Raw genomic sequence first — 26,360 nt, forward strand, 5'->3', positions numbered from 1 at the left:
TTATATGCTACTGACACTGGTTGTCAGGTGTTGAAATTGTAGGATGATGCCAGGATGTTGAAGGCAGCAGGATTCAGAAAAGTCTGACCTTGCCCCGAAATTAAGCATGAATATACTGAGTTCTTTTCACCTCAACCATATGACTGATAAAATTATTGTCATCGGTTATAGAAATCCAAGATAAAATCAAACAGCACAAAAAAATTGCAGAACAGAGCATCAGTAGTTTTCAATAATATCTGATACCGTGCATATATCACAAAGTACGATTTTAGTTTTCAGATGAATACAAGTGTGCTGTTACTGGAGACACTGTGGTGCTACCTTACACATTCTGCTATCTCAAGTTACCTCACCCAGCACACCTTCATCACCTTCACATATGGATTGTGTAAATTACCAAAGATGGGGTGCAGTTCTTTAGTTGTTGTTTTTTACCTCCATCTTTAGATCTGAGCACTTTTTTAGTTTCAGGTGGTCCTGTTTGATGAACTCACTGCATTAACCTTAGTGGCAACATGTTGCCTCTTGCTGCATTTTCTTTTGTTTGCGAGCAAGCTGCTGTGACCAACACACAATATATCTAACCTCCACCTCACCCAAAAGCACCTTGATTTCTTTAACCAGAAACAGAAAAAATCCTTCTCTGGGTCTACCTCTCTACTGTTGTCATGATTCAATGAACTAAGGATTAGCATGCTCATTTCTATGCATTAACATTCTGGAGGTGTTTTGTATTGACCATATATGGTTGACTGTGGGAGTGTAGAAGGCAGAATATGGGGCTGATATCTTTTGAGGATGATATTTTTTGGCGTATGTACATTTCCTCATTTGTAGGTAGGCAAGCATTGAGCTTGGATGTCCACAGAGTTTTATAAATGAGGCCCCAGGACTCTCCTTGGTTCGGCTTCCTTATAGATGCAGTTTTATCTGCAAACAACATCTGTTGTGCTTTCAATACATGCCTCATGTGGTCTCATATGTAATAAATATCCTCCAGTATTTCTTCTGGCATCAGTGCCTGAAACATCTCTGGTCCTGTACATAAATCCAGTAGTATTAATGTCAGTTTTTTTCTCAGCTCTGCATGTTATTGATTCAAGTAAAAATTCAGTCTTCCCCGGGAATGATGCAGCTGGTGCTATATTACATGCACATTGCGGCTCATTATGTCAACTCTCTCATTCTCGTCTTACCTGTCTTATCTTCAGATATTGCCCTTTTTGCTCAGAAATCTGGGCTCATTGTATATCATATAGTCTAGTCACCAGCAGCTCTATATTTTTGGATGTCATGCTTGCTTTTGGCTGTATCAGAGCTTGTACAACACACTCAGCTTGATTGCCAGCTGCTTGTGAACCAGGCTCTTCTTGAGAATGACCATCTTCCTCTCTGCAGTCCTCACAGCACTCCCTGATGTCCTTAAAGGTCTTCTTTCTCACCCCTCCAGCCTTTGCCTCCTTTTTCCTCCCAACCTACTTGAACAGCAGCTCCTTACTCTTTTATGTCAACTGCAGCTACTCCATCCTCAATGACTTACATACTCGTAGTTAGGACTCTAAATTATTTTTGATTGTTGTAGTACTTCAGCACCACTGTCAGCAAATTAATTTACAGTGACACCTTTAAGAGGACAACTTTCATTATGAACAGCATATTAAAGTGATCCTAGGTAACCTCCTTCTACAAATAATAAGATGAATTCACAGGAAATAAAACACACCCTTGTTCAGTTAAATACACTCAGGGGTTTTTGCCACTCGAAAATTTTAGCTGATCTGGTAATAGTGGCTATCTTTACCTATACTAAAATACTTTGCCGTTTAATCTACATTACTGAGTCAGTTTGCTCACTTAAAGGTCCAGTGTGTAGGATTTATGGAGATACATTGGTAGTAATGGAATATAATATCAGAAGTATGTTTTCTCTAGTGTATAATCTTCTGAAAATAAGAATTCAATCAGGAACACTTTAGTCAAAGAAAACTATATGTCCATTTGGCAGTATGGCTCTGTTCTGGGGCCCCTCTGCCTTTCCTCAGGTCTGCACAGAAAGCCTCTTCCACGTGCCTATGTGGAAAGCATAAGGCAAACCTTCCTGCCCTTCCATGCGCCAGGAGAGCATCAGTAAAGACTCCCTGGGAACAGAACAGAGTTTTTACCATTTTTAAACACCGGTAAAAATTTGTTTTGGAGAGGAGGAGACCTCTGTGGATAATTGAGCTCATGATAAAAACCTCCTGAAGAATGAACACTGAAGACATTCTGATCCGGAGAAGTTTCAGCTGGTTGCAAATCTGTAATCCTCAATGCTAGATGGCACTAAATCCCCCTAAATCTTACACACCAGACCTTTATGACTCTTCTCTGAAGCCCCTTTCCAACAAGACAAAAAAAACTCACCAACGCTGGCTTTTGTTTTTACAATCAGGTTACATTCAGCGTTTATTTGCAGGACAAATGACTGCAGTAGTCACCGGTGTTAATCAGCCCCAGCTCTGATCAGCAGTGATGGAAACATGACATGGATGAGCTTATTTTCGCCCCTTGTCAATACAGCTACAAATTCCATCCGTCTCATCCACTTGAACATTGTTCCAAATTAGTCTGCATCAAGTTTGGAAGAGAGACTGAGTAAGTAACAGATAAAAAAAAAAGTAACCATCATAGCATTTTCACTGGCCTCCAAGCTGCTTTCTACTGTTTACTAACCCTGTTTTCCAGTGTGTGTTTTTTATTTAAACATGACAGACCAGGAAAAAAAACAGAAAGGCATACTTCTTTATTGGCAATGTGGAAGGAGTCTATCACCTATTTTTTAGCTGGTTCTCCCACATTTAAAAAAAAAAATCATCATATATGCACTAGTTATGGTAGAAAAAGGGTATTTCTGTGCTAATGTTTTGCTATGCTTTAATGTTTGCCATTATTCTTTAAGCAAAGCCACATAGACTGGTGTTAATGTACATTTTCTAGTCTTATCATAATTGCACAGTTACACAGTTACACAGAATAAACTCTTCTCTTCTTCAGGACAAACTTCTGACATACATTTTATGGCATTCATAATATTACGTTTTTATCTCTAATCACCAAACTGTTTACGATAGGTGTGCACTTTTCAGTTTTAACAATATCATTGAATGTTTTTGTTCTTATTATCATCTACTATCTTGCTTTCAATGAATTTGCCTGTTTATTACATACCTGTGCATACATTTGTGTGTATTACATGCCTGTACACATATTTTACATACCTGTACAGAACTGTATGCATATATATATTGCTGTATAGTTGTTCCGAAAATACTCATGGGTATTCCATTGAGGCAACATGCTATATCAGTAAATACAGTACAGTATATACAGTATATTTGCACTCACCATGTAGATAATATTACCAGGTATAATCATTGTATAACTATTGCCCTAGTTTTTTTGTGTGTGATATTTAAATTTCATTTGTTTATGATTTTTTTTTTTTATTATTTCTAATCTATCTTTGATGGTTTGCATTTCTATTTTATTCCCTCACTGAGGCAGTTATGGTGTTATTGAGGCAGCAGTCAGTCATAGAGCTCTACCACCACCCAGTGCTTTGCAGTGGACATGCAGCAGGCTGTGACACCAGGTGATTCAGCACTAAATGCATCTGTTTGCCTACAAGGCTCAAGTTCACAAAACTATCTGGTCTTCACTGGGACTGAGAGTGAGCGATTTGAAAATTGTTCCACACTCATTTCGGCAGAATGTTGGCTTGGTGGCATCACAGCATTAAAATAGTCCCAGTGATAGGGTAGTGCAGAGGAATGCAGACAGAAAAATGTCTGTGCAGTAAAAGCTGATGAGTATTCAGAGGAAGACACCAACACGTCTGCAAGCAATCAGAGCACACAGATAGAGTTTGTAAGGATGTCATTGATTAGCAGGCTGCAGCAAAGACGACAGCCTGGTGAAGGCTCTAGGTAATGGAAACCACAGCTGAAAAGCCTAAACTGGCAAGCATGATAAATAGTTTTCTTTTTGCCTCTGCTGTCACCGAATTTTCACCACTTACACTTGGCTGCAATCAACAGACTTTGTTCTTGTTTTTACAGACACAAATTCATCATGGGGGGAAGCACTTATCTTTACCACAGAGCGACGTGTGAAGGATCATTAAGGTATCACCATGAGAGCCGTAGCAGCTGCCATCAGACTCTGCAGGTGGAAATAAAACAGATTATCTCACAATTGGGTAGCGGAGATTGATAGTTTTGGCTCGTCTCTCCTGCACATTGGTATTCAGTGACATTCCGCTTTATTTGATGCAATGTGCTTTAATTTCTGAAGAGGAGAAGTGTGTTTTGCCCTCTAGTTAGGGTGCAGGATCAGCCAGCAAGTAAGTATCCTGCTCAAGGACACTTCAGCAGCAAGCCAGAGCTCTGCTAAAAAGATGATCCCACTAACAGGAAACTCTGCAGCCTGATTTAACACATGGATGAAATAATTATCTGTACAAAATACACTCAAAGTTTTTTTTCAACCAGAGTACCCTTTTCCATGGCACATGATTGCTTCACATAGATCATCCAGTGATGTCATGTTCTTCTCTCTTTCACGCTTTATCTTTACCATCAGAGAAAGACACAGGACTCTGTGAATATTAAAACTACACACGGTCTGTCTCTACAGTCACTGTGGCCACTGGAAGCTAGCTAACATTGTCTCTGATATTGAGTAAAAATTCGAGCTACACAAACAGGCTTGTTACGTGGTTGGGCAATGTTGCATTTACAGCTTGTTAAACCAAATAAAAGGACACGTTTAATTGCTATGTCTGTGTACTGTGTTTATTCACAGGCTCTAGTTGGTTGACTCAGAATCACTTTGTCCGAACTGTTTAACACTGACACCAAAGACTTTGCTAGCAAAAGCTTTTGCTAACAGTTATAATTAATAAGGGTGGTTGTTAAACTTGCAAACAGATGCTGGAGGCGTGTGACTGTAATGAAAAGTGACATTTTATGATGAAATGTGACATTAAATTGAAGATCTGTTAGGAATATGCCATTATGAAATAAAAATAGAATTTTCATTAAGGAATTTTGACATTGTTTGTGGTTTTGTTTTGTTTTCTGTTCTCTTACAGAGAATGTGAAGTTGACATCACACCATATTAAATTTTTTGGATGGGGGTGCCCTATTGTAAGGATCGAGCTGTGTTACCTGTGCCTGCTGCAGCTGTCAAGCAATGGTATATGGACAATTTGATCATGATAAACAACATAGATCCATATGACTTGATGGCAGTCCAGGGCTGGATTGCAAACCCCAATCAAGTGGCAACCTCTGGGGCTGAAAAATGAAGCCAACACTCATGTGCCAAAAACTGAAGTTCCTCTAATGGCCACTTGAGGCTGGCTCCAGAAACCAGTTAATCCCCCTAGATCCCTATGTTAAACTGTCTAATTTTACAGCAGACGTTACAGCCTGGTACAAAAAAAACAGTGTTGGTCTCTATAGCTAATTTCAATATTTGTGACAACTGTCCGGGGGTGAATTCTTTTATAAGTCACCAATTAACATTTCGGCTTCTTGGTCAGATCTACACAAGTTACTCCACAGTGCCAGCCTCTCACCCAGATGTGGTCACTTCTGGCTCCAAAAAACCAAGATGTTGACAGCCGAAATGCACTACCCCTACTCACATACCAGGACATTGCAAACTATGTAATTTTGGGACTGAGTGCGCACACTTTGGTAAGAGAGATAACAGAGTGCGCACCTCACAAGATGGTTCCCCCATCCCACACGATGTGACATATCTTCACTTTTTTATTATAGCTCTTAAACACAATTCATTAATATGATTATTTATTTTATATGTTTTGTTCATTTGATACTTGGGCTCCATAAATAATATCACCCAAAAGCAGAGTATATGGATGAATGAGAGATGTGCTCATAAATTGAAATAACATTTTTCATTATCTCATTATAACAACTCCTCCCCACCTCCACAGTGATATGAATCAATACATATATTTCACTAATAAACTACAGTACATTCACCAAAAGTGAAACAACATTTCTTTCAGTCCTTAATAAGAGTTTACCGAGTTTATCTTTATTTGTATTTCCTGAGTAGGCTAATTGTAAATGTAGGTGATTTTGATCATTTTTGTTCTCTGTAAAATGAATTTAATGTTATCTATGTAGTTGATGATAACATGATTTATCTCTTCTACATCATACCTGTGATTTGCCTCCTAAGTGATGAGAGCCTGATGGAGCACACATGAAACACACTCATTTCCTCCTCTCTATTTTTAAGTGGTCCTAGATCTTTGCTTTGATGTGCAATAAGCCCTCTTCATTTTAGAGCATCTGCCATATTAATGTAGTTTTCATCGTCACTTTAAAGAGAATAAATCTGATGTGACATAAATAAACCAGCGGTAACTAATACATCATAGATAAAAGGCTTCCCAGCTTTACCACAGTTACAACAGATGGGCTTTTACATCAGACATACTTGTTCATTTATTATAAGATTACTGCAGTCAATCACTTAAGATAAAATTCTCTCTTTTTTTCTTTTTTGCCAGAAACCCTTTAAGTAGTTAGACCTAAAGGGAGAATCTTCTCTTTTTCTCTCCACGCCTCATCTCCTCAGAGTAATTTCCTGTCAGGAAATCAGTGATTGTGACTGAAGTAGAATGGACAAGATAGAGGCACAGTGGTGATGAAAAGTTTTAAGGAGGATCTGGTTCATTGCTGGTGCTGTGCTGAGTCATTGCACTGCTATCTTGTGGTGATAAGTGGAACTGAATGACTCTCCTGCTTTAAGAAGAACCCACTGTCATTACTACCACATCCTAAATTGTTTAAGTCTAAAAATCATGAGCAGAAAATTGACCAGCTTGGAGAAACTGAACTGTAAAAACATTATCACTGGTTTGATCTCTACAACAGCTGATGTTGTGTTTTGATTGATTATATTTGGGGAAATGCATAATGTTGGCAAAAGAAATACTAATACTAATGTCAAACTGTGATGTTCCTGTCTTATGAGGCTACCTGCACTAACACTCACCTGACCTGACTTAGCAGCTTCACTGGAGCAGGTTACCATTACAATAATCAAATAATAATTTTAAATTTTAAAGTTATTGTAATTGATCAAATGGCTGAAAGCAGATGAGGTGTGTTTCATTATGAAAGACTCTATTGGTCTCTTTAATGAAAGGTTGAAGTAAAGGTTTATAGGTATGATGTCAGTGGTACACAGCTGTGTGCTTTACAATGCAATCCAGTGCAACACTCATGCTATAAATAATTCTAACAACTACTTCCGTGAGGCATGTCATTTTTGTTAACAGCGTCACACACTTGTCAGTTAAACTCTGTGTCGCGGTGTGTTGCTGTTCACCCTCTGCAATTTGTGCTGGTTGTGTTGTGGGCCATGAGCTGGAGGTGCTGTGTTTGGGTGGGAACCACCTCCAAAATAAAGATCACGTGTTGGCTTGAGCTTTTACTGCCGGGAAACACCGCCCTCCCGCGGAACACGGCAGTATGGCAAAAATAAGACCACTTCAGGACTAAACCATTCACTTGGCAACGAGGCGATGCATTCACTGATTACCAAAGGGCTGATAAAACAAATGAAGTAAAGCATTGATATGGTTGAATTAATAACATCGTAATTTTACCAGATATAAATGATGACACATGTCCCATTACGGGCATTTTGTAATATTTGGCAGGATTGTTTTGTTCCCCGTGCACTGAAAAGGAGTGGTGCGGTCCGATAGTATTGAAGGCAAAGCTGAAAAACGGTTTGTTTTCAACGAGAGGAAGAAGCGTCGCTGTAATTCGCTGCTGCAGCACCGATTTTTAAAAACGGTTGTAACATTTATTTTATATCTGGTTGGTTGTCGGACAAAACCTTTGCTCGCCATGGCTCTGTGCGGGGGTGTCGGAGCCATGGCTTTGCCCAGCGAGCTTATCGTCCACATATTCTCTTTTCTGTCCGACCGAGACAAGCTCCGGGCCTCGGCCGTGTGTTCACGATGGAGGGAGTGTCTCTTCTACCCCGCGCTGTGGACCGAGCTTAAGCTGCGGATAGGTGGTGGTTGTAACGGTGGAGGCTCCAGCTCGGAGGAGACCCCGAGGCTGGAGTTCCTCATGCGTAAGTTTGGTTCATTCGTGCGGGAGCTGCAACTGGAGCTTGCTCCGGTGGAAGGCTACCTTAGTCCTCTGAACAACGAACCGTCGTCCACCAGGATGGACCAGCCTGAAAGCGACCCGCAGCTCTCCGAGCGATGGAGAGACGCCATGGCCACCTACTTGGACCAGGTGTTGTGTGTGTTCTCCAGCATCCGCAACAACAGGTACAGTTGAATTTGCTGTAAATCGCCTATCTGAGTGTTTGTTTTGATTACATTTCAGGAATTCGCGTGACACCATCTCCTTTTTGTAATTTCATAGCATTTGGTGCGTCGCAGTAAGCTAGCGGCTAGCTAGCTAGTTAGCTATAAACAAACCCTGACATTAGGAGTTACGTAATAGGGTCATGTCTTTGCGGCGGAGTTAGCAGCTAGTGTTTTCTTAATATCTCTGAAGACGTCATCATTGTAACAGCATTTATTGCTTATTCTTACATTTTCAGTAACCAAATACTGATTTATGTCTGATACATGCTTCTATGACAGTGTCAAGTCAAACGCTCGTCTGTGTTTCTATTGTTGCCAGCTCTATTTTCTATGTTACACTGGGGTCTTCATACCAGCAGATACAATGCAGCACTGGTGGTGGCTAGAGAAGGCTTTGTTGGCTGTGACTTGCTGATATCAGCACTGACACACACACATATACAGTGTATGTGTATATACACATTTAGCTCTGGTATGTCGTTGCATACTGTTGGATGTTCTCACCTATGTGCTGCATACATGAAGTCTAGCCACCTTACTAATGTCAGCTGTGGGAGTTACTATTCTGTGAAACGTTACTATGAATGTTAAGATTCCTGATTACAGTGCAGAACTTCTCTCTGATACACCTTCTCCCACATTCTCTATTATTCTCTACAGTGCTTTGTAGTGTTGAAACAGCACCCATCCAGTGCTGTGCAGTTCATGTCTTAGTTCTGCTGAGGGGGCTGAAACCATTTCTGTTGTCTGACTTCTTCTCATTGAGCAGCTTTCAACATTTTCCATTCATAAGCTGACTGATGAACCCGGTCTGTGTCCCAGTTCCATGCTGCACACTAACTCTAGCATGATTTCCAGTTGGACACTAGACAAAATTCTGTACATTCGGATGTCAGTTTGTAAACTGAATTTGCTTGATTTGTAAGCATGGTTTTAGTGGATAATATTGTCTTACTGGGCAGCGCTCTCTCTTTAAGAAGCTATTGCCACCTCAGAATTTGGAAATTTAAGGTTTCTTTGGTTCATCTCCTGTCAATATAAAACATTACATTTTATTGATTTCTTGTATACCACGGAAGCTATGAAGATTTGCATTTATACCGTAGAGTAGCAAGTTGTAACATGGATCTGGGTTTCAGATCTAGTCTGTATTAAAATTCAAATAGAAATTGCTGCAGGCCCAGTGCAGTTCCTTAGTTCCACACTGCCATAGCATATCAGCAATAAAAATGTTGACTGGGCAAGTGAGTATTTTTAGCAGTTTGTCATAGTAAAATGTGTCATGCTCAGCTAATGTTATTTCAGCGCTATTCCCAGTTTTTATCACTTCAAACCAGTTGACTACTGATAAAGACAAATGCCAGCTGTCCTATCTAACTTCAGCTCCCATGTTATCTGGTGGCAAAAATTGAGTTTTTCCATTCAGCTAGCATTGGTCCAACTCTACTTGTACACGTTCAAAATAATGAGAATAGATAACTCATTGTTCCTTTGCTAGTGAATTTGCACACTAAGTAGCTGCACGTGAGACTGCTGTTGGTTTCACTGCAGAGGCATTTTGTGAAGCTTAGCTCTCAGCTCATTTACAGGAAGTGGGCTCCATCAAACATAATGCACACAGTACCTAGCAGGTAGGCTTATGTCGTGTGGCTGCATAACAATCTTTTTCCACAACTTACAACCAGTGATCTTCCAAACATCATTTTCAAAACAGATTTAGACGGAAAGATAATTGGATGCATTTTGACCTCTAAGCTTACCTTTACGGCTGTTGACAACATCAGCTTTTGGCATATAGTCTGCTGCTTGATTGTCTATTTTGGGTACCAGGATATAAAGGGCCCTTGGCAGCAGTGCAGCAAAGTGCAAGGCAGCCATAACTCTGTCCTGATAGGAGACGACCCAGCAATATATAGAACCAGGGCTAGATTTGATTACACAAAATGGCTACAGCTTGAAGTAAGAGGTAACCACCCCCAACCTTGTTTGGATTGGAAATGGTTAAACCTAACCACCAGTCTAGCTACTGCTGCCTCTGTTGAAAATTTCCAAGCACCCCTCATGCACTCCATGTGATAGAACCAGATACACAGCTTAAAGTAGTAATGACTTTAACAAATGTTGACAGAGCAAACAGGTGACCATAAAAGCATCCTTTTATTGTTATGTGACTAGGTTTGGTTCTAGTCAGTCTGTATAGAACAGGCCACAAAATATAATGGGATATCATTCTTTTACTTGTGACACAGGTGTCTCTTTAATGAGAGGCACCACTTTTACCCCTTTTCCAAAAACATGGAACGGGTTTTGTTCCTGTTACTGAACCTAAACTGGTTCAGGTCCTAAAAAGTTGGTTCTCAGATGAAACCAAAAAATAGCAGGTCTTCCTTGATTTGAAGTGCAAACCATGACAACAGCAGTGGGCGCATCATATTCTACAGATAGGAAATAGAAGATGGAGAAGGCAACAATGGAAAGGCCAAGTGAGAAATTGGCAAGAAGAAAGAGCATGCAGTGGTCTCTGTAATAGTTGGTCCATTTGTTTTTTGGGAAGAAGTGCATTTCTGTAATAAAAAAAAACAATGTTTACATTTACTTTTGCTATTCTTTACTTCTGCTGTGCATTGTGCAATGCCCTCCGTTGATGACACATCCTTGATAACAATGGTTCTGCGCAAAACTGGTGGAAATGTTCACTGGTTTACTAGTACCAATGTTCTGTGAATCCTGAACAGAACCAGTTTAAGAACCAGAGCAAATTTGGTGGAAAGGGGTAACACTGATGTTTTCCAATTGTTCATTTTGAAGAAAATGACTTGCTGAGCCCATTGTTGTTGAAGGTAGTACCTGTCTGTCATCTCAAAGGAGAGCGCTTAGCTCAGAACCTGAAAAAATATTGCTAATATGACTTGTTAGCATAAATCAATCTCGTATTGTTTACTTCTTGTTTCTTTTTTACATTTCTAACGTTCTTTCTCTCTCATTGTCTAGAAATCTGCGAAAGCTCAGCCTGTACGGAGACACTTGTATTCTGCAGCAGGAGGGACTATTGGACAGCTCCAACCTGCACCAAATTCACCAGGGGGACAAAAAGATCAATGAGTAAGCCCGAGCATAACAACATCCATTTGTGTTGAATGTCAGAAATGGTTAGATTCAATATTTGTCTCTATCCACAGAGTGGTTACTTGCATTGTAACTAAAACATACTTTATATAGGACTGCATCAATATTGTTCTATGGTAATTGATTCATTGCAGAACATGAATGGACAAGATAATATCTGTTGTGTATTTATGCCTCTGCTCTGGTGACAGCCGCGGCTGGAGGCATTATATTTTGGGTTGTCCGTCTGTCCATCTCTCCCACTCCCATGAACGCAATATCTCAAGAATACCTTGAGGAAGTTTATATAAATTTGGCACAAACGTCCACTTGGACTCAACAATTAACTGATTAGAATTTGATGGTAAAAGGTCAAGGTCACTGTAACCTCTCAAAACATGTTTTTGGCCATAACCTAAGAATTCATACGCAAATTAGGACAAAATTTAACCCAAATGTCGAACAGGATAAAATGATAACATTCCATATCTAAAAGGTAAAAGGTTTATTTCACTGTGACATCATAATGTTATGCAATAAGACTTCTCTGGCCTTTATTCAGCACCATAGCTCACGAACAAAAGGGGAGACATTTAGTCAGATACTGAATTGGTGACACTAATCTTGGGTGTCCACCCTGTATCTGTAATGATTGTGTAGATCTTCTGTGCTGCCGGATTGATGGTGTGTGTGAAACATCCATATATTCAACATCATCATTATTTGAAGCATTGTCTTGCCTTCCATCATGGCTACATGTGAGTCTGGACACATGGATGTAAAATGCAACTTGACTAGTTGGCGGAGGCACAAAACTGAAAGGTGGCTGATAGAGTATTACATCCCTTGTTCGTCATTGGAAACAGCGTGTGTTTTTTGGTGTTTCTGAAGGCTGATAAATTTAAAAAAAGAAAATGGGGAGCGTTCGTAAAACAGTTTGTCATCATCATCCAGTCAGCAGGCACACAGCACCCCTAGCTTCACCACACCACAGCACACAACATTAAACACGCTCACTGTGTGTGAACAGCTTTCTGTCAACAAACTGTTGGTATAATGTAGCCTAGACTGCCAAGGTGCAGCAGACTCTTTGGATTGCAGTCTCTGAAGAGGGAGGGATTGTTTAGAGACTGAGAGAGCAAATAATGATGTCATGCTTTTAAATGAACCACTGTGCCAGCATGCTAATTCGCAGATACTGACTCTTATAAAAAAAATTTGAATCTTCAGTCAAATGTGAAGTTATGTTAATGCAAGCCTCTAAAATATGAGAAAATGATCTTGTTGATAACAGTAGAATTCTCTCAGCTTTGGCTTGGAAACATCGGGCTTTTTTAAGTGTAACAATATATCCTTCATGTTGCACATGTTGGACCTATTTCAACATACACAGCCCATTGATCCAGAACAGTATACAGGTCATTGCCAATCTCTATAGCCTCTCCCTTTTGGTAGGGCAGGATTTTGTATACATAGCAACCAGTGTGGGTTTGTTCTGCAACTCAGTCGTGATGAGGAGGATGGCATTACACTAAAATACAATGTCAGTTGATACCTCCTTATGTTCTACTTCCTAGAACAGGTCTGGAGAATACAGTGCAACCTAAATGATGCCAGATCATTTTTAATAACCTCAATTTAGACAAATATTTTAAACAAAATGTGTTGGAATATAATTGGCCAGACTGCCCAAGTATTGTCTGTGTGATGAGTAAATATTTGAGTTGAATTTTCTAAATCAAGGCCACAACAGAGTTTTGGGTGGGATGTTCTTTTGATTTAATCAGTTTTACATTTTTATATAAAATCATAAAAATATTACATCTTCGTAGTGCAGTGTTTTTCTGTTGCGTATCTTCCTCTTTGCACAAATGTATATTGAGCCTTTATTTTCTTTATATACTCATAAGGTTTATTTTCAGGATGAAATGTGACTTAATTTGATTTGAGTTGGCAAACACCGCTCTTGTGGTTTCTTAAATTTAACTTGCAGGAAGCTTTGGTCATGCTGGCAAAGTGAATTGATGCTAATTCTCTTCCTCCCTCTCTCCTCCTCCTCCCCTGTACTCTGCAGAATCCAGCAGTTGTTCATGGAGTTGTTGTCTAACAGCAGGCAGCTGAGGTGGTTGTCCTGTAGCTTTATGCTGGGTCTGGTGACTCCCTGCTCCTTAGCCTGTCTGTCAAATCCCTCAGCTGAGACCCTGCAGCACCTCAGTTTACTGGACCACCAGCTAGGTACGTGTTGGTGTGTTTCTGGATCTTTTTTGTCTGTAACTGTGTAAATGTAGTTATAGCTTCAATGAAAAAGGATTTCATTGGTTTAAATCCATAACAGCCTATAGCTTTGATAACAGTCATGGTTGTAGAAGTGTATTACATTTGTACAAATTGTAACCTCTCTTGATTTTCTCCCAGGTCCCCTCATCTCACCATCAGAGTTGGATCGTCTGTCTAATCTTCATTCTCTGGCTCTGGATTTCTCTGATTTGACATCTGAGCTTTGTGGTCTGCTGGCATCTCCACGCCGAACTCCACTGCATCGCCTCTCCCTGCTGCTCAACGGGGCTGCCCTGGAGTTCAAACCATTAGAAGGGACCGCTACGGAGGACGATTGGAAGGCACTGGTAATGCAACATGTTTAATTGTTTCTCAGTCTCGTTGGCATCCCTGGAAAAAAGAAGATTCCAGGAAAGCCTTTTGCTCTATTTGATAACAAGATGCCCCATGCCAATGAAACAACAGTTACATAGCCACTTTTTGAGCTTAATATTGCTGCCTCCAGCTTTGAGTTAGAACAAGTCTGTGTGTACATGAGTCAGGTTTCCCTGATCCTCCACAGATTCGTGTAAGTGCCAACCTGCGAGTGTACATCATGGCCCTGGAGGTCGACAGCTCCGAGCTCCTCAGGGTCCTGAAGCCTAGCCTTCCCCTGGAGCGCCTCCACCTCGACAGCTATAGCACACTGGTGACCGACGCTACATTGGAGCTCATCTCTCAGCAGTACAACAAAACGCTGACTCACTTCCTGCTCCTGAGGGATGACCCCGACTTCCCTGACCTCAGCATCAATCGGAACGAAGACCCGTTGGTCCTCATGGCATGGAGGTGTACTCAGCTTGCTGTACTCGTCATACATGGTGAGTTCGGCTTGTTGTTTCAGGGATATACAGTTGGGTTCATTCTGGTCTGTACTGGGCCAACCGTATGATGGAAAACACAAGTTGCTGTATTGGTTTAGACCAAACTATGGGTTGGAAGCCAAGAGAAACAATACTGACATTTAATTTAAAACTTAATTGCTTTTCATCACATATTACTACTACTATACATTAATTCCCGTTCAGCTGTTGAAATGGTTTTACATTCAGTTGTGCTTGTCAAAAGTGCTTTGTTCTCAAGAAATGTGAACTTTCCAAAATCGATGTTCTAATTTTCAGTGGCATCATTAGTTGTACTCATGGTAACTCAAGATAATGGGGTGTACAGTAGTTTTTTTCCCTAAGCGAGCTGTAGGAATGGGCGATATATTGATTATACTTGGTGCATTGCAGCTTTTCCATGTGGGGTGTATAAAATGACTATATCACAAACAATGTGTATAAATTATCACATCAGTTTTTTAAGCCACAGCTTAGACTCGCTTCAGCATTTTGGTTCTCTCGCTCTCTCCTTTGGCTCTCTGTCTCACCACCACAAAAAGGAAAAAAAAGACTCACAAACATGATGCGTCTCACACACGCTTGCCTGCCCATCCAGACTACTCTCTCCTGGCTGATGGTGAGTGAGCAGGAGAGTTGTGTGTTTTTGTGACTGCAGTGCTCCAGGCTGGGACCATTTAATCACATTTTGCAGCCATGGAGCACCAGTGTGACATGTCAATATTATTAGTATATGAAGTGGAAAAATGTTGTCAACTGTAGTGAATAAATCATTACGTTTAATAGTGCAGCTGTAACGGTTTAAGTCTATGCTAACTGTTAACATCTGAGCGGAAGTTTAATTTTAATAATACTTAATCTAACTTTTTTATAACTGCATTTTATTTTACTTTAACAGTAGTTTATTTAGTAGTTTAGTGTTTTAGTAGTCTACAAAGGTTTAGAGAAGATTTCAAAACATTGAGATATAACATATTGTGTATTGCAATATAGCCTCAAAATATTGCAATGTTATCTAGGCCGTATCGCCCAGCCCTAGTGAGATGCAACCATGGCTGGCCATTGAAAGCCACTAATATGTTAGGCTTAATACATTTTTGTTGCTGTTGTTGTTGTTGTTGTTGTTGTTTTCACCCAAGAGGTAGCAATACAAAAAACTGTTAATACAACAACAGTAGTAGTTATGGTTAGCAAACAGCTGCCTATTTACACATCCAGTAGACACAGAGGTACATTAGCATTTATTTGTGGTTGTGTTTCGGGCCACCTGATGGATTTATGTCCAATATTCCGTCATCTTTTAGCTTTGTTTTGCTCTCCACCAACTCGTGAGAAAAAACATTTAGCTTGTTAGCTGCTAAATGTTATCAAGTGAGTCACTTAGTTTGTCTGTCTGGTGTTTGGTGCTATGCAGGTCGCATAAAGTGGGTTTATTTTCACTGAAAACCACTTCCTGCTATGTTGGGAAACAAAGCTGATGAGAGTGAGAGTGAACCAAACAGGTTGCTTGTAGCACAAAGCGAAAGCAATGCGCTGAGGATAACCGCAGATTTTGGTGGTCATAATTTATGAGTTAATTTCTGTGAGAAACAACTTAAACGTTACACATCATTTCATCCATAGTTATGTAAAAGTATTGGTTAGAGCAGCTTTAAGGCCTGCTTTGTGTCTGTGGGGTAGCAGTTCTCTGTGTGGGAAGTGAAATCTCAAACAAAAAGATTTGCTTATTTTTAAATAGCATGTCTTTAAATCCTTTACAACAGTTGGTCTATGCATTGCAATTCATATTTCTGGTTTTCGGTACCTTCAAATGCCATTTACAGGCATTGTGTTCATATAAAAGTTCCTTCTAGGCAGCTATGTGAGATGAGGCAATGATGAGTGACAAAAAGGAATTCCAATCACAATGATTACAACCAGTATCATCATATATTATGTCATTGTTTGTACCCAGTGGTTCATCAAGTGTAAAGCTGTGCAGTGTATTTATTATTTATCCTTATTAGTCCAACCTCCCTGAACACATCTCTCTCTGTAGGTTACACTGTATGGTCCCATAACTTGGTAGCCATCTCTCGGCTGCGAGGCTCCAGCCTTCGCGTCTTGACCGTCTCTGAGGAGAGCATCGACTTCGATCCAGACCAGTCGGTGTGCATGGAGGGCGACCCAGTCCATAACCTGGTCAAGGAGGTTTCCCTGGGCCTCGGCCGCGTCTGGCACCCTTGCCTGGATTCCAGCCTGGTTTTGTCCGAACCCACCCAGCACTTCCACCGCGAGCTGCACGCCTTCAGCATGGGCATGTAGGCAGGGACAGCATGTCCAACACATCACAGCCTAAACTGTGTCAAGACCAGGCCAGACCCACCAAGTCCAAGTCAGCTCAGACCTCCGAACAAGGCCAGAAGCAGACCTAAGTGAGAAATCTAAACTGGATCTTAAACTAATCAATGAATTATATTTATGTGAGCTGATGTGACTTGGTTGTTTTTATTTACTTATATTATTTTCACAACAGTAATAATAATATAATTATTACATACGTTGCATTTCTTTCCCATGAGTTTTAGCACACAATCAAGTCCTACCATTTTCCAAATCATTCCCTGTTTTCTTGCTTTGACTCTTAATTATCTAGTCAGTAGCTTGGAAAAACAGATGATTAGCCACAAACATGTTTTAACACATTTTCCTGTGAATATCCCATTTTGAAATGGGATATTCAAATTAAAACTTTATATTTGTTTAGTTTGGAGTCATACCAATCTGTGGTCCCTGACCACAAGCGAGACTTGAGTCATGATCATTTTAAATTTGTTTGCTAAAATGGGTCACTCTACTGCTTCAAATGTGCCCTTGTCTGGCATGGCCCAGTCTGGTCTGGTCTTGATCGACAAGTATTCAAAGCTCGATGTCTCTCCTCCACCTTAATAACCTCCAGAGCCTCTGTATGATGTAACCTTGATTTTTTTTTTCTTTTTTTCATTTTAGTTGACATTTTGTCATCTCTCCCTGCTCTGTGTATTATCTTGTTTTTCCTGTGTGGTGGTTCCCTTGCCTGTATAGGCTTTGTGTGTATTTAAAAACAGATATATTATTATCCTGCTCACACCTAGAACAGGACAGGCAGGCGGGTTGAGTGATGGACCGGTGGGATTTGGGGGGGGGGGGGCAATTATTTAGTTTAGTGAACATATTTTTCTTTTCTTTTCTTTTTTTTAACCTTTGCTCTGTGTCGGTCTGTCTTTCCGCTCCTTTCTAGCAAACGTTGGCGTTAGTAAACTAACCAATCAATCACTTCCTGAGTAACGCAACCTTAGCTGCTTCTTCTGTTGCTCTGATAGAGCACCTTGTGCACTTGTCCACTAGTATGAGAGCCTTGGCAGCAGGGTGGGAACCTCCACTGTACCGTGGCTGACTGTGGCAGGTGCTAATCGGTTGTAATGCTGTTTTCAGCAAGAACCATGTCATTGCTATGACTGATTTGTGATCATTTGTAAATGGTTTTAGTAAGGGTCTTGAGCACCTTACTGATGGTGTTATGGAGAATATTGTTACATGCTTACAGCCAACACACTTCCCACCCTGCTCACTTGTCGACTTTTCGGGAAAACCTAGCGAGTCGATTAAATAGGGAGCCTCGTCTTCCGACTGACTTTCAGAGTCAAACTATAAGATTCAGCCGTCACAATACAACACCCTGTCGCTCTGTTTATCTTGATCTGTAGTAAGCTGGTAGTAAATCTGTGCATCTTTTTTTTCTGTATTCAGGATGAATATAGCTGCCTTTGCTCTCCTTTAGAGGTCCAAACTTTCTTACTGGTATCACTGGTTCCAGAGCCTTTTGGTATTAAAATGTCAAGTCATCAAGTTAAAGAAAAGAAATGGAGCGTGCATCATAATATGAAGGGCACTGAGATTAAAAAAACCTTCAAATACTTCTGCATTATTCTAAAGAGGAAGTAGGTTTAGATTCCATAATGCCATATATATATTTAAGAAATCTCTGACTACTTCCAAATTCTTGGTGCGGCCATGCAAACAAAACCGCTTCCCAAGGTGGCAAATACCAAACCCAGGTTTTGCAGTCACGCCAGCAGCTTTGTAGGCCGGAATTAGTTTTTCTCAACAGTGGATTTCTTGTTATGGAGTAAAAATGTTTCATGATAAAGAGCAGGGAAAAGAAAAGGATGCACTGAATGTACCTAAACTCTCAATCTCTCATTCTGTTGGCCAGTCAGGTTTTTGTTTTCTATTGAAGGCCTACTGTGTAACTATACTTGCCTCAGAAATTTGGCAGGTGCATATCTTGCCACAACAGTCACGGCTGCTAGATAAATGCGTTTGGACATTGTAGGTTCCACTGACGGCCAACGGTGGTTATTTTTTCGAGAAGTGGCACCTACAGCACAACAAGGTTTTGGGTCATGTGGCATATTACTGTGGCGAAAACATTCTGTCAGTCTCAGGTAGGCTTTTAACATCACTATGATCAGGACAGCGGTGGTGATGATGTCGAGTAGGATGTGTGAAACAATCAGTGTGAGATGTTGTTGTTGTTATTTTTAATTTCCTTTGAGTCACAGTTGCCTTGGAAATAGCCCTTTGTTTTCTGGATACTGTTGTTGTTGTTGTTGTTAATGATGTTGTTTATCTTGCCATCTGATAAACCCTGGCTCCACCTCGGTTGGGGGGATCAGTAAACCTAATCATACATTTGTTTTCAAAGATTAAGGTTGATAAAGACTGAAGTATGGCAAAACCTGTTTGCTCATTGCACATGTTTTATATCTCCAGTAGTTGTTGTGGGGGACAGAGAGCAGCTGTGGAGTGAAGGAAATCCATGCTGTCGATAAGAGGACCTGCTGGGCCCAATTAATGTCTGAACTGAATGTAGTCAATTTTCTGGGGTGAAGTGATTTCTGCCTGGCACAGTGGAGGCTGTCTGGCTGTGCAACTGCTTGTTCCTCAGGCTTTCATTAACTAGGGCGAAGGCACGACTTTGATTGAATCATAGTCGCTTTTGTTGTCTGATTCTAGCTTCTGACAATTACGACGGCAGGGAAGGGGGTCGCCTTTGCCCTAACAAATGAAATACTTTTTTTACTTCACTCTGTAGAAGTACAAGCGTGCCATTGTCAGGGCTCCAGCCGGGCATTGCCGACCAAATATCTTATGACCAGATGACTGGGCCGAGTATGGTTAAATCTGATCCTTCAGTGTTGTGACTGCTGAAACGTTATGACAGCTTTGGTAGACCGGTGTCTTATTAAGGCATTTCTTGAGCAGAGCTGGGATTTTAAACAGGAAAATCGGAGTTACGTTGGGCTGTAGAGCGCCAAACTTTCAGTGGTAAATGCTGTCAAGCAGCCATTGTCGGGAAATTCACCCTCCCAAATGGCTTCAGCTCACTTGTTTTGCACACCATGGCGCTTTAGAAGTCGGGACAATGGCATCAAAGACTGTGAAGGTCCATATCAAGGTCTGTAGTTTCCAAGGTTGACCTGCAGTTTTTCCATGGACTGATATGGATCCTGAATTACACAGTGTGCCAGCACTTTGCATGGTTCAGAAAGAATTGGTCCTAGTGGCGGGCCTGTGGTTACCAAATGTTTGCTTATCTGTTACGGGACCTTGATGGTTTAGCCATGATAATCTCTCTAGTCCTTGGTCCATATCTCAGGATAAATGCACTCTGGTACCAAGAATTTCTTTGAAAGGCTGTCCGTGACTGTATATAGAGCTGCACACTCACACACTCAGAGAGGATAGCAGTACCAACATAACATATTCAGACCAAACTATGTTGGTTTTTATCTTATCTTCTTCCTCCTCTTGTCTAATTTTGCCTCTCATCTCATTTTTATAGCTCAACTTTGCTCCTTTATGTGAGACTTAAGCTGTTATAGGTTTGTACTGTGTAAAGGCATTATCTGATAAGGAGGGAAGAATCACAGCACTCAACAGTAGAATGTAATTTCACTCCACATAGTCACCTGAGCTGAGCACATAGGTTTTTACAAACAACAGACAACACTGTAAAAAGCTGATTTTACAAACTCCACTCTCACCCACCATGTGTGCTTCCTCTTCTCAGGTCCCTGCGTGTTATTGGCTCCACGCTAGTCAGATTGCACCCAACCCAAAATAAAAGAGGGGGCTGAGGTTTTTCTAACTATAATATTCCCATTTGGAAAACATATATAAAAAAAGTGGTGTTCTAATCATAAATTCCACTCCCACGCACAAAAAAGTCTTCCTGTATGGAGGCTCCAGGACAAATTCTTTATCAAAAGTTAAAGTTTTTGAGAATTTTCGATTATAGAAATATTTACAGTCACACAAAAGCAGAGAGAAAGGTGAAAGATGATGCAGAGAATATACATGAAAGCAGAGAGGCACTGCAAAACCATGTCTTCTTTATTATTGCTTCTATTCGTTTTTGTTTCTTCACCAAAACACACCCACATTTTAGTGAAGATGGCAGGGAAAGAGCTCTGTGTTGTCCTCGCAAGGAGAGAGGAGCAAAGTGAGACACTCCCATAGAGTTTGGCAACATAGGTGGCAAACATGGTCAGAGTATGGCACAGCATTTGAAAACTCCTATCAGTGGGAAAATGACTGATCCCTGATCCTGTTGTTTCATCACTCATGGCTAAATATTGAGCCATCTTGTGCCTGGAAGCTTCTGGAGTCTCACTGCTTTTCAACCTTCTGCTCTCCCCAAGTTACTAGCTCTGTGTTGTTTGTAGATGTTGCTGTGATTGTTAGTTCACTCTTTAGGGAAGCAGCATTAGAAGCTAGCTAGGGTCTCAGAACATGTTTCAGCACACGCGTGTTTTAATTGCTCTCGGAGCGTTCTTGTATCTTCTGCGCAAGGTTTCATGTAAGCTTTCAAAAGTGTACCCAGTAGAAATGTGTGAATAAGATGGTATGACTGTGTATGAACAAGTTGTCAGCAGTGCAGCCATCATGTTTTCTGCATGTGTGTGTGTGTGTGTGTGTGTGTGTGTGCGTATTTAATGGGAGGCTTGCTCATGTTCAGCAGTATAGTCTTATCACTTCAACCGCAGCAGGAAACAGCAACAGAAATCCTTCGTTCTCAGGGTACAATCGGTTTTCAAGAAGAGGAGGAGGAGGAGGAGGAGGAGGAGGGAAAGTTACAATAGCTCAGGCCTCTAGCTCACTCATATGAATAGTAGGAGTCACTGGATCTGTTCTCCTCCCTTGATGTGTTTTTAAGCTGCCAAAGACCACAGTGGAACAAACTTAGCCCAGACACAAGTCTATCTGAAGTGCCCATGTACGCACACACTGGCAGGAGGCTGGTCCAGTATTCTTTCCTACTCTACTACACCTCCTTCTATTCTGACATTTTGTTCTTTTTCCTTAACCTTAGTGGTTCCACTCCACTCATGGTTTCTTCCACTGAACTCTGACTACTACCAATCTGTTGATATACTATGGGCCATACTGTGCTGGACCAGGTGTCAACAGTCTGTGGTTGGCATGAAAAGAGACCAAAGCAGATCTGTGCACAAAGATTTGGCCAATGTTGTGTCCGTTGCAGCACCCTATGTTTAGAAATGTGGGATTTCACACTAGCTGTATACTGTGTGTGTGTGTGTGTGTGTGTGTGTGTGTGTGTGTGTGTGTGTGTGTGTGTGTGTGNGTGTGTGTGTGTGTGTGTGTGTGTGTGTGTGTGTGTGTGTGTGTGTGTGTGTGTGTGTGTGTGTGTGTGTGTGTGTGTGGAAGGCACAGTTGGACATTGCTAACCAACATACTTACTGAGGGTGAGCAGAGTTGTTGCACAACTTGTACAAAGTGGCCAAATTCCTATCTGTGAATGGCACTCAGGGTCTACACTGCATGTTGCTGAGGCATCGTAGAGCAAAGCAAGGCCTTTCTAGTCCAGTGCAGTATACTTCTATAGTGTGACAGAAGCAGAGACGTCTGGCCACCATATTCCTCCCCCTCTCTCTTTTTTTCCCATCACCTGTTTCACTGTGAGGAGTGAGTGAATGTAAAACTAAAGACAAGGAGGACGAGCAGTTTGGTTTGATCTCAGAACACACCAGGGACTAAACACTCCCTCTGATGCTTCCTGAAGCTATTTCTGACAGTTTGTAGCTTCCCAGCTGGGACACAGGTTGGCATGCCTGGTCTGATATGATTCATGGCGAGCCTGTGGCCAAGGTCAAATTTGATGGGAAGTTTTTAGTCCCGGGCTTTTTGGAGCTGTAAAGTGATTTGCTGCTAGAGATCTGCTAGGAGCAGGACATTCCACATGGGGGTCGCTCAGGCCATCTGACTTGCAAACAGTTTACTATATGGCTTAAGTGTCTGCATGAAAATTAGACTCTATATAAATATATACTATATTTTTTTTACTTTTAATGAGTTGGTCTGTTTTCGAAGGGATCAGGGACGCAGCTAGTATTGACTAGTCACACCAGATTAGCAGCTGGTCTGAGCAGAGTGGAGGTGTGATACCATTTCGAGGTGGTTATTTAAAGTGTGTTGCTCTTTTAAAGGTCGTATGTGTTTCTACTGTGTGTTCCTGTGACGCCAAGCTTTGCTTTCACCTGATGCTCCAGCATCCCAAGGCCATTTTGGGGCCTTTAGTGTCGGGTACACAAAAGGTCACAAGTGTGAAAGCACCTCACACTGACTGTGTGCTAAATATGAGGACTAGCTGCTCTTCCCATGACATGAGTTGGTTTCATCTGTTGGATCAATATTCCAGATTACAGAACATCACAGTACATCAAGAGGAAGTCAGTCTGCGTATTTAGCACACACATGAATGCACATAGGCCATATTCAATATGGGCACCTTGAGTCTGGGCTGGGCTTATTTATACACCATATGCAGACAGAGGTTTGTGTATGACCATACTGTGTGTACACAGAGCGACTGATTGACACACAGCTGGCAGAGCCTTATTTTTAATGAGTTCTGCCGTTCTAATGACAATGTTGAAGGCTCTAGAGGGGAGATGAGGTGTCAGTTATTCAGGAGACCATTACCAGCAATTACTGTACATTGATGTAGTCGCAGCCAGTTCAATCTGCCCTTCTGACCTGTTAATGTTTTGTTTATGTTTTTTGTTTTCTGTGCTCTTTATATGCATTCATAGAGAAATCCTGGAAGATATCAGGGACCCTGTGACCTGATGGGAAATTGAATCCACAGAGCTGGCCTCTAATGTAATCCATCTGATACAGTCGGCCTTTGACAGCTTATTAAAACTGTTGTGATGGCAGAGCTGTAGATATACAGGGATCTGGGTGCGTCTGTCCTACTACCAGGCCCATTAACTCAGAGCTGACACATTTGTGCTAATACTTGATAGCCAATACTAACACCATAGACATGGACAGATGTGCTAGCGTGTGTTGTTTTAGTACCAAAGCAGCAGACTGTGTCAGATCTGCATCAGTGTAAACGGGCTCAGAGCCACAGGCAGACACACATCAGACATGACCAGTTTCACTTCCACTCTGATCATTGCTCAGACTCGATGCCAACTTGAGAGTTTCAGATGTTGACTCTCGGGATGTGTGCAATGTTTTAGAGAGTAAAACTAGCCGTAGAAAAAAGGTAGTTAGAAGGTTCTGGGCCTAAAACCTTCCCTTAACCTCTTTTCTGAAAGGATTACTGTTAAGAGACAGGGTTTCTTCATCACAATGTGAGATTTCAAATGCTTCCTGTTTGTTTTGTGTTTTTACCTAAATGCTAAGACCATAGACTACTACCAGTACATGCAAGACTTTGAATAGGCTCACATTGGGCTGGACTCGTGCAGGAATGTGAAGAATCTCATTAACATCCTGATATATGTTTCTGTAACTCGGAGAAAAACACTGGATGTGCATTGCACTGGTATAAAATCAGTCCTGTGTAACAGATATAGATAGATGTGTATAAAGCTAGACAGGATCTCAGTGAAGGGGAGGTTCACACAGGGCAAGGCCATGAGCAGTTAGCCACACTGAGAGCCTTAGAGGAAGTTTGGATTCTTCAGTTTTTAATATCAGCCGCAGCTGACACTGAAACTGATTTTCCAGACAGCTTATAATGATCATCTCAGAATAACAGTGACATTAAGGGTATTATCATATACTTGCCACATTGTATTTCTAGAGAAGAAACAACAAAATGGCACTGAAAGCATAACCTGGCCAAACTCTGTCAGTAGCTGTGGTGCACACCCCGGGGGTTGGTGTAGCGCCCGGCTGTATAAATGAACTGATAGATATTCATGCTCAGTGTCAGCCAACTATCTTCATTTAGATCTCAGCTACTGTGGCTCTGATGTTTCTGGCTGCTAAACAAAGTCTTTCTTGTAAAGTCTGGAGAGCCAAACCTCCTAATTAGCCAGGCAGGCAGGCCTGCTGCCCAGTCCAGCCTCACAACTATGCAAGAGGAATGCATATAATCCACACTCTTCTCTCTTTTATTTTTCTTTTTTTTTTTTTTTTTCATTTAGATTTTCTTGTTCTCACTGTCACGCAGTAGAAATGAAGACGTAAACTAATAAGAACTTGCAATGACAATACTTGGCCTTATGATGATTTATGAAATCTTTATCACTTTAGTTTTAAGATCTTTTGATTCTGGTCAGCCAGCCCAGCGACAGCAGCGGTGACGGCGGGCTCACTCTTGGTCTCTGTGAGACTGGCTAGACGGCCCCAGTTTTATCGTGGTACGAATGTTGTGCATTTGTTTAAAATCAGGACAGTTTGCAATAACAGCAGTCTTACTAGTGGCCACAAAGGGGCACAAGCAGTGCTGACAGCGCCCGGCTGCGTCTTTAGAAAACCGTAGAGGAAGAAATATAAACTATATAAATAGATATATAAACTCACACAGTGCATATTTGTATAGGTATCAACAATGCATTACCATGGTATACTCTTATGCAACACATGTCCGGGTTCAATTTATGAACATGAAGTATATTATAAAATCACACAAACTTTGTAAAACAGAAGCTATGTTGTGTGTGGGTTCGTTTTTTTTCTTTGCGAAAATGGTTTTACCATCCTTAATGTTGAATATTCTGAGCGTTATGTTCCTGTGTGATTGTGTTTGTTAAAGTGAGCACATAGCAGTGGGTTTTACCTTCTTTCTGTAAGCAGGGAACCAGGCGTAACCCAAAACACAGCTGGAGCAGATTTCAAACTACATGAAGCGTATTTTAAGTATGTGTCATTCATGTCAAGACTGACCTGAGCACAGTTTTACAAATACCTGAGTGTGAGCAGCAGAATGGAGCAGCAAAGTTAAGTTCCACTCCCAAAACTTTCCTCTATTTGCTCATGAATTAGAACATTTTAGTTGAGAACTTGGCTTAATCCACATCTGTGTAGCTGCTCTTAAGTTAATTTAAGACTAAAATAATATCAAACTGTGATTTGAAACCTTTCCAGCTGTTTTTTGTTTTGGCCTGCAGGGAAAGAGTCCTCTCCAGCTCAGAGGGCAGATTTTATCATAGACAACAGTGTTAATTCATGTTGTGGAGAAAAGGGAGGCTACATTACAAACCTCCATGTAAAACCTCTTAACTGACAGATGGCCTACACTAGAGGGGTCAACCTGCCGAATGTTGATTTGAATTAATGTCGAATGAATGCTTCTCTTCTTTTAGTCAGTGAATAAAAGCATTAAAAAGTT

The 26,360-nt window shown here is 41.0% G+C and overlaps 1 protein-coding gene across 1 annotated transcript; it reads left to right on the forward strand.

Moving 5' to 3' along the window:
• Nucleotides 1-7,715: 7,715 nt before the first annotated feature.
• Nucleotides 7,716-26,360, forward strand: LOC126400602 (F-box only protein 33). The gene is made up of 6 exons (XM_050061441.1): nucleotides 7,716-8,378; nucleotides 11,412-11,522; nucleotides 13,600-13,760; nucleotides 13,941-14,149; nucleotides 14,365-14,662; nucleotides 16,722-26,360. The coding sequence occupies exons 1-6, from the start codon at nucleotides 7,945-7,947 to the stop codon at nucleotides 16,985-16,987; spliced, it is 1,479 nt and encodes a 492-aa protein (XP_049917398.1). The 5' UTR covers nucleotides 7,716-7,944; the 3' UTR covers nucleotides 16,988-26,360.

This window comes from Epinephelus moara, chromosome 14, assembly GCF_006386435.1.
Source record: "Epinephelus moara isolate mb chromosome 14, YSFRI_EMoa_1.0, whole genome shotgun sequence".
Lineage (NCBI taxonomy): Eukaryota > Metazoa > Chordata > Actinopteri > Perciformes > Serranidae > Epinephelus > Epinephelus moara.